The sequence below is a fragment of the Neodiprion fabricii genome, chromosome 6, assembly GCF_021155785.1.
Source record: "Neodiprion fabricii isolate iyNeoFabr1 chromosome 6, iyNeoFabr1.1, whole genome shotgun sequence".
NCBI lineage: Eukaryota > Metazoa > Arthropoda > Insecta > Hymenoptera > Diprionidae > Neodiprion > Neodiprion fabricii.
Window position 1 is genome coordinate 23,020,042 of NC_060244.1, and position 9,090 is coordinate 23,029,131.

A 9,090-nucleotide genomic window follows, 5' to 3' on the forward strand; every position below is an offset into this window, starting at 1 on the left:
TTTGAAGAGAAAACATTTCTGCGCGAATGAGACATGAGCTCGTTGTGATTTCATTAGTTTATATACACATATATATATAATATATAATATATAATATATAATATATATAGATATATATGTGTGTGTGTCTATATTATTCACACGCTGAAATTTGGTGCGTGCTGCAGCACAAATACGCCGTACATGTAAAGATACGTATCATCAGATTTGTGTATACATATTTATATTTATATATAATATAGATACATGTCTTTATGGGGTTATATTATAAAGGATAGTTGTTATGTACAGAGATAATATCACATACATTAGAATTCGGAAGAATGTCGCTAGATTTATGCTTTTTTTTTTAGCTACAGCTGCTTACAAAGCCTTAAATATCGAGTTAACGCTTAGCCTGCACTATAATTCTGCAGGTTTTAAACTACACACATTCCGTACACCTCTGGCACTCGTTGCCATTACATAATATTGTCCTAGTATAGGTGATTTCGTACAGTGTAAAGCTCGTACTACGTAATCGTAGAGCCCCGTCGTCTGGTCTGCACTATGTGCGGCGTAAAATAAATATTCTAGTAGAATTTGGTAAAGCGTTCAAAGACCATGCAGGCGGGAACTCCGCGGAGATTACGCGGGATAAGCATTTCATTTTAACTGGAAGTCGAGTCGTGAGCGGCTTTAAAAAACGGAAAATGGAAAACAAAGGAAACATGGAGCATTAATTCTGCTTGAGAAAGAAGCCGGAGCTTAATGTAAATACGACTTTATACGATTTCGGTGTTACATCGCTATATTATAGGTATGGTACAGGTAAAAGTTACGAATACTGATATTATAATTCGCCAAAATATTTCAGCGCTTGATTTTAGCTCAAGTTTCTTTTCATTATAGACTGCAGCTACTAGCTCACTCGGAAATTTCAGGTGAATTTTTACCCCCCGCTGCATCCTTCGGATCCTTGACGTAGTCTACGACAAGCTCCAGGCCGATAAGAGCTCGAATATCCTTCTTGTCGTCGTTTTTGTTCTCCGACTGACTGGCGTCCGCGCTTCTGGGTCTTCCGCTGGCTGTAAAAATGAGAACACAACACCCGCTCCGTGTTACGCACGACACAAAATAAGTGAGGCGAAAGTTTCGAAAAGTATTTAGTTCACCCCACTTTCCATTTCGTAATCGAAGAAACAATTCTCTTGAAATTTGGACACGAAATGTAAGGGTGCGCGAGGTTGCAGCTTGATACATGGCAATGCATTCCTTATCAAGGTACAACGCAGCTCCTAAGGTAGGTGTACTAGTTATTGACCTTTTTTGGTTGTATCTGTTTGATCCTTAGTTCTAAAATTACGGAAAAATAAATTTAAAGTATTCAACCCTCTAGCAATTGGTTTCATTGATCGAGAAATTCACAATTTGTGCCGTCGATCTATAATTTTGGAAAATAAAAGGTTCAATAACAGGGTCGAAACGTGTCGTCAATAACTGGCACGACACTAATTACCTTACCTAAATTCGACTCACCTTCGCCGGTAACAATTTCTTCCCCAGATTTGAGGATCCTCGAGGTTTCCAAGGTCTTGTCAGCGCCGCGAATACCCTTGTAAGTCTTGGTCAAGTTCTTCAAAATGTAATGAGTCCCCTTGGAGTTTTCGTCCTTCGTCCTTGAGCTCGACGCCTCGTCCCGGGTGAGATTCAACGGCCGGTTGTACTCCTTCGACTGGGGAACGTTGAAGGCGGAGGTGTGCTTGCTCTTGAAAGACGGCTGCCTCTCCGCCTGCAGTTTGCGGTCCCAAATGTGACCGGATACGCGGAGGTCGATGAAGAAATGAAGCGGGTCTATCCCGGGGTACGACTGGGGCATCGGATACGGCGGGTACCACATCGGGGCCGGAAGGAAGTCGGGATTCGGGGCGTCGGAGGCGAGACCGAAGTTCTGGGGGTTGGCCAGAGCCTCGGAACGCGCCGCGAGACTCGAGGGGAAGTTTCTCGGTGAGAATTCAAGCTTGTTCTTTGGATGGTCGGAGGCGAAGCCGGTCTCACCCGATGACTTGGCCGGATTTTCGACTGAGTTGCGCTCGTTGAATTGAAGCTTTTGATCGCCGCCGGGAAGCTCTTCCGGTTTTACCTTCTGCTCGACGGGGAAACACGTCTCTGGGCTCTGGGAGCTCGCCAGATGATTCGAACCGAAGGATTGTCGCTCGTCGAAGTAATTTTTGTGCCTGCAGAAGTCCTGCTTACCCTGCGGGTGATCCTCCGGAATTTTCGCGCCACCCTCGCCGAAAGTGGTCGTCTTATTTTCAAAGCCTAAACTCGGGTGCTGAATAGTCAAGTGTTTGCCTTTGTGCTCCAAATGGCCGTCCAAGCCGAAGTACTTCTCGTGGGGGCGTTCCTTCGTCGTCAGTTCCAACGGTCTGTCTCTACCGTCTCGGGCGTCTCTCCACGAACGCTTTCGGCGTCGTGGCGGGGGTGGAGGTCCGCTTCCCACCGAAGACGCCTCGGCCTTTGCCTGGACGAACGATCGCAGCATCTCGCTGAAGAAAAAACTGTGCGGAGTCAAGGGCACGTTGTAGAGGTAAGGAGGAGTCGCCGCCAGCAATCGAGACACCAGGTCGCCACCCGAGAGCGTCGGTGGCGTTTTCAGAGTCGAGGGATCTCCCGTCGTCATCGACATTCTGCAAAGGATCGTCAATTATTACAGCGTGGTGAGAACCTGAAATCGATCTCCCGAAAACTTCTCGAAAACTTCACGAATCATATAATTGGACGCGTTCAAGATCCGTGCCGATTGCGATTTCCGCCCAACGGCAACTTCGATGGAATCCGTTGATCCGAATCTCTACCTAATTCTAGAGCTTCGCGTTGTGTCTTCGCGGACTTTTAATTACGGGTAAATTCTGAATCTAAGGTAGCAGATACAAACTTGGAATAAACACGACGATGTTCGCAGAGGCAACGGAGGGATTGTACAAGGACCGAAGAGAGGATCCTTTTTTAGTGCTCACGCTTGTACCGAGTGACGAAGTTTCAAGAGGCAAGGAAAGAATAATTACGAACAAATACCGCCGAAGATGAATCTTGAGCCTGCAGATTATAATTGACGGGGAGAGTCAGAAATTCAAGGGAATCGCAGTGATACGATCCCGTCTTCACCCTTGTTCTCGAGACAAAGACGGTATAACAAGGAGTAGGTATGTACCAGCCAGTATACGCACCTAATATTGGACTAAAGCACTATTGTCTCGTGAAATTAATTGAATATGCCGGAGCGTCTAAGACCAACGAAGACGGAGCCGCGATCGGGGTGCAGGAAGGACAGAGGGGGCTGACGGGGGTGGGGAAATCTGAAGAGGGTTAACGCCATCGGATCCATTAAGGATTACTAATTTCTGTCAAGTGCATTATACGCTGTTCCAACTTCGCCTGCATAGGAGCCTTGATTATTCAGCCCCAATAAAACAACGTCCGTCATTCTTACATCCGCCATTCGACCAAGCCAGAGTCTGACGTGCGGCTGTACACCATCAACCAGCCATACCGCGCATCAACAAATACACGGCTGTGTAAGCTATTAGAGCCGTTATCCCCGAAGTAATTAATTGATATCAACGCCGATATTTACATTTCATTAAGAAGAGAAGCAGCCGCGTAAACTCTATTCAGAATTGCATTTCCTACCTTGGCTTATTGTCCAAGTTTTATCAGCGTTATCGTACCCTGAGTATCCTTACACACATACGTATGAATTCATTTTTACAGCCAGGGTAGAAAATTCCAGCATGCTGCAGTATGGATTTTGAGAAGAATCATTTTCGTCGACTTAAACACGACTTAACTCGTCGCCTCGTTCGTTCATCGGTTACTTAATTTGTTTCCCCGCGTCTTCGTCGTTTCACTCCCTTCGACGTGCTCCGGCTGTCGCAAGCTCCCCTTCGCCGTGTGCCAATATACCCCGGTGATGAAAATGCAACGAGAGAACGAGTCGGTGCAACGGACGGATCTCGCGCTTCTTCGCGGGGAAAAAGCTACATCGGGGAGGTATTCCGGTGTGGTATAAGGTATATATAGGAACGTCGAGGAGGACTGGGTATTGTTTCGGTCCATTGTTTCCGAAACAAACGGCGGCCATGTTGTTTTGTGACGAGATATTACGTTCACCCAGACAGACAACTCGGACGCCGGCTCTACTCGTTTCGGACGGACGGACGGACGGAGGGACAGGCGAAGAGGAAATGGACCGCTGTCAGTTTTACCCCCATTGTGATAAATACGCTCCTGCCTCAGCGGTGATATTACTTATTCCGACTCCTAGCTGTAAGCAGCTACGTCAAGCTGCTATGCGTGTCAAAGTCAACGGTGTGAGTTCGCCCGTTACACCGCACGGACGTTGTTACGACTCAAGTTTATACGACTTTTCCGGCAGGATCTTCCGACGCTCGTATTTATTCGGACAGGATACAACGCGGCGACTACATCTTACGTCGAGTTGAAGTGGAGGACATTGTATCTGTCATTCGTCATTGATATTACATACGATTCGTTATCTCCCAAGCCTCGAATTTTAGTTGCGTGACAGAAAGTGCCGTCCTAGATCCGATTCTGTCAATAAGATCAATTCGAGTCCTGAAAAGTTTTCAAAACGTTGAAAAATTTCCACATATATTGTGAATAACTTCAATGGTCAGTATCGATGGTCGTAAAAAGTCTGAGAAAACAACAGGCAATCCAAAAACTACAACATTTCCCAAGAATTCTTGCGTACAATTATTACATCCAGGTTACATACCTCGTGTTAAGTGATCTACGCTCGCGGACAAATTAATTGGCACCCGGTAAAATAATACACTATACGTGGTAATGGGCAAAGTCAAGCTTCCGACCAGAGGTAGGTTGAATTATCGTTATCGTTGCTATTGTTATTATTATTATTACTATCATTACTATTACTAGTGTACTGTTTTGGTTATGGTTAGAATTACCTTTATTTCTTTTATCGTTATTAATATTTGTACAGTTATTGCCGTTCCCGTTATTCTCCTGTTGTCGTTATTATCATTGTTACTTTCATTATTATTATTAGTATTATTATTATCATCAATAATTCGTGAAACTCAAACTAGAGGTAGAGTTTCAGTAGCACGGCGCGTAGCGCTTTACGATTCATAAGACAACTCCGAGATTGAATTAAGTGAACGTCGAGCGTATTAAGCTGGCTGCCTCTCTTCCTCCTACAGTTGGCCGCCCCTTTTTGCCCCTCCTCCTCCCCTGAACCACCCCCGCCCCGTCAACCCCCGCGTATTCTCGCTTGAAATCTGCATAATCTCGTCACACTGACGATTCTAATTGGCGGATTGTTTCAATTTCTGTCGCGACGAAATTTGCATGAGCGTTGGGAAAATACGGTGGAAAATACGAGTGAATTTCAAATATTTATGTACACCGCAGTGTAACGTAACTTGTACCGTACGTATGCATACGTATTTCAGGCTGCGGTGGCTGAATAATTTTCTTACAAGCTGTAACTGTAATCTTGTGAGATAGATTATCGGAATTTCGACACGGATTATCTATAACAACTCGCCTGTACTCGATACGCTAATTTAACATCACCCGATACACCCTTCGTAGACTCGGATATTGAATTTCAAACTTTTTGGGGGGAGGGGGGTAAAAATAGCTGAGAAATTATTATATTACCAGTTAAGGAAACTGATAACCTTCATCAAATTTCCGATACCTTGTATCTCTACCCGTTTCGGTACCGTCTGTCATGTACCCGGGGGAGGTCAAAGGTTACTTCAAAGTACAGTTCGATTACCACAGAGGCTCTCCTACTATTTGTCACTGCTGGCGAGGTTCGTCAACTATTCGCGTCCAATAAACTACTATCTGAATTTGAATCAGTGAAGATTCACAGGATCAGTTACAAAGTATATCGCTGAAAAAATCAGTGCATATACAATTATACACTGACGATTCAGTGACCTTTCACTGATATTTCACCGATTTCCAGTCTATATACACCGATTTTCTCCAGCGGTATACTTGTAACCGATTCACATTTGGAGAGTATAATTTCGTAGGTTTTATGTACTCGGTTGAACAAATAATTACAAACAAAAGCATCACGTTAATCAAAATGGTTACACAAACATGCGTGTTGTGAAATGCATCCACAAATAATTAGGATCATTGAGTAATTAGTAACGCAAATAATCACCAAGTCAACGGGTTGGTACAGAAACTATTTAGAATAGAAAAAATAAAGGTGAAACCTGCATCCCTGTAACTCGTTATACCTCGATCAGAAGCGGATGCTACAATTGTTTCGAGGTGCCAATTTAGCGCAGCTTTGTCAATTCGAGTTTTGGTTAAGTCAAATCTTGGGGCCTACTTGTTACAGTTACACGAAATCGTTGCAACCTTCTCGGAGCGCGAAATGCGAAAGTAGTGCAATAACGCTTTGCCGCGTGCCAAGTGTAAATTCTCGGTAACTCGTGCAACACACAAGATCGCGGTATAAGAAAGTTTCGAGTTTCTGCAGAGTTCAACACGACTGTGTATGTAGAAGTTATGACGCGCGTTGGAACACACGTGCCAAGTTGTTTGTTACAGTGATAAAACTACGTCAGTTTTATACACAGGGCAGAAATTCGTATAAAAATATTGTCGCCAAAAAGTGTCGCGGACTCGCACAACGAATCAGTTTACCGATCATCCAGACTTGAAAACGAAACGTAAACAAAATTCATAGTTTTCCGTGACGATAGCAGTACTAGGAGCAAACCGAAGAGGTGAAACATGCAGATGGTACAAGGAACCGGTTAAACTGCGGTGTCGTACAATCATCGAACTACTCGCAAACAGAATTTGCCAAAAAATCGTTTGGTTCTAGATAGATAATCGTGAGTATGAAAAAGAGCGTGTAACTTACCTGGTTAATCTTGTTACGATAGACCGGAACGATTAACAATACGAGAACTTATCGGAACAGAAAGAACGAGACCGGCAAGAGCGTCGGAAACCGTAACGCCGATGAACGGAGGGTTAAAGGCTCGACCGAGGACGGTTGACGGGTGTAGAGTGCGTGCGGTCTGATCAGAGACGGTTGTTGTCACTGCAGTCGTCGGGGGCGCGCAAACCTCGGACCGCCAAATGAGATAATAATCGAGAAGTCGTAGTCGTCGGATTGGTGGTGGTGGTGGCGGCGGCGACGGTGGTGGTGGTCGAGGTTCGAGGGGGAGGGAGGCGGTGGTGGTAGCAGCGGCGGCGTTGACGGCCTCGAGAGGGGTGAATTCCACCCCCGACTACTAGGGGTGGTTTTTGAGATGATCCGGCCAATCTGCGCATCATTTGCCCGTCCCCGTCGCCCCCCCCCCCCCCCCCTTCGACGCCTCCGCTTCCCACCCCCCGTCAGCCCCGACGCCGAGCGTCGCGCGGGGCCCTGTTGAATGCCACGCTGCGGAGACGAGCAAAGGCGCGGCGCGCTAAAAGCAACCCTGCAGCTTCGGATCCTCGTCGGCACGGCGGTGGGGTGACGAGTCCGCTGTGGGAAGGGGATGAAAAAGTAGAAAAGAGATACACCTATACGGCAGGGAACACCCCCGCACTCTCGGCTCATCTGCCCCCGTATTTATCACGTACACACATATTGTACGATGTGCGCTCGCATGTCGCACACACGCCTCGCGCTCCGCCTCCGCCCCCTCGCCTCATTCGCATCGACATGCACTCTTCCGGAGAACGGATCGAGGTGCAGGGTATTAAATTTCACCCGGAGACGGGGGAAACTCCGCGAACGTTTCTGATCCGCGGTCTGTCTTCGACCCAAATATTTTTCAACTCGTCCGGCCTGTTCCCATCCCGATTATTACCCCCACTCATTTGTATCTGTCACTTCGTCAGAACCCCGAGAAGATGGACGCGCTACGGGACTCACAATTCAGAGATGTTCAGTATTCGCCCCCGAATCGCGATTCCTAACGCGGCTGGGTGGGCGATATTATTATTGCAATATCTTCCGTCGTCACTTTTAATGTTATATTCAATTGTAATCAGCATTTTAATGTTAAAGTAATTTTCGAACAAGGGAGTGGATTTGTTCGCGGAACGATCTATCCACTCTGTGATGTATCGTCTTGAGAAATTTTGTGATTAATTTCTATCAGGCAGCGGTCTTGATTATCGTTACTAATCGATTCTCCCGTAGTTAGACAAGTACCTACAAATACGCGAGTTTTACGGGACGTTGCGGGAAGCCGCGTTAATGACTGACGATGAATCGAATTTCATGTGGACAGTGTGAAAGGTATGCGCAAGTATTAATAAAAAATGCCAATTCGGCGTGCTTCGCCGCGTCGACGGGAGTCGGAAGAGCATATTTAAAGGGATCGAAATCCGAATCTGACGGATGCTCACCGGAGTACGTATCCAGCTGGTCGAGGGTAGGTGGTATCACGCGTCAAATGGGAGCGACGAGGGGGAAGGAGAGGGGGGTAAAAGAGGGCGAATCTGTGCGGCGAGATCCGCCGGAGACAAAGGACTTGAAAACAATTTACCCGAAATTCGCGTCACCACTTTGGAGTGGATACACTCTTATTTGTCCCTCTCGCAATCTGTCGGCTCTCGACCCAACCCCTTTCCTCGTCACCGCCACCCTGGCAACCCCCGCCGCGCAGTGCTTCTCCCCCCAAGAGCGACAACCACCCCCGCCGCCCCGTCACGGTGCGAAACCGCGAAGCCTCACGGGAATTTTAAACACCGGTGATTCGTCACAGCCCCTTCTTCTCGCGGCCCTCAACCGCCGCGAGCACCGTCCGACGTTTCGAATGGTCTGAGCTGGGGAACATTCCGGAGAACAAGGACTTACAGGCATCCCGGGGAGTTCGGGGGAGTATTCTTCGAAGATAGGGATTCTCCCGAGGCTTGAGAATTCACTTTCGACGCTTCGCCGTTGTACACCACGGACGTACGACCGCCTGCACAGATATACGCCTTTCGTCGATTGGGTGACTTAATTTTAAATCGAACCGAAATCCGCTGCCTCGCCCTCCCCCTTCTGCCCGTATTTATTTTTTACCTTATTTTCTCGTTCGC

General features: G+C 46.8%; 1 protein-coding gene and 1 long non-coding RNA gene across 2 annotated transcripts; one reads left to right on the forward strand and one right to left on the reverse strand.

Annotated features, from left to right (window-relative positions):
* The first annotated feature begins 245 nt into the window (after positions 1–245).
* Positions 246–8,374, forward strand: LOC124185660. The gene is made up of 3 exons (XR_006871430.1): positions 246–384; positions 2,578–2,579; positions 8,362–8,374. It is a non-coding gene; the product is annotated as an uncharacterized LOC124185660 (long non-coding RNA).
* LOC124185657 lies at positions 748–7,124 on the reverse strand. Its single transcript, XM_046576622.1, has 3 exons — positions 6,929–7,124; positions 1,519–2,669; positions 748–1,067 (listed from the first exon to the last, which is right to left on the reverse strand). Exons 2-3 carry the CDS (start codon positions 2,666–2,668, stop codon positions 907–909), a joined length of 1,311 nt encoding a protein of 436 aa, XP_046432578.1. The 5' UTR covers position 2,669; positions 6,929–7,124; the 3' UTR covers positions 748–906.
* Positions 8,375–9,090: the final 716 nt, after the last annotated feature.

Bases quoted from the DNA above. Each gene is read 5' to 3' on its own strand.
- LOC124185657 (XM_046576622.1), bottom strand. From the start codon at position 2,668: ATGTCGATGACGACGGGAGATCCCTCGACTCTGAAAACGCCACCGACG. The intron at 1,068-1,518 runs GTGAGTCGAATT...TCATTTTTACAG, and splicing joins AGAAATTGTTACCGGCGAAG to CCAGCGGAAGACCCAGAAGC.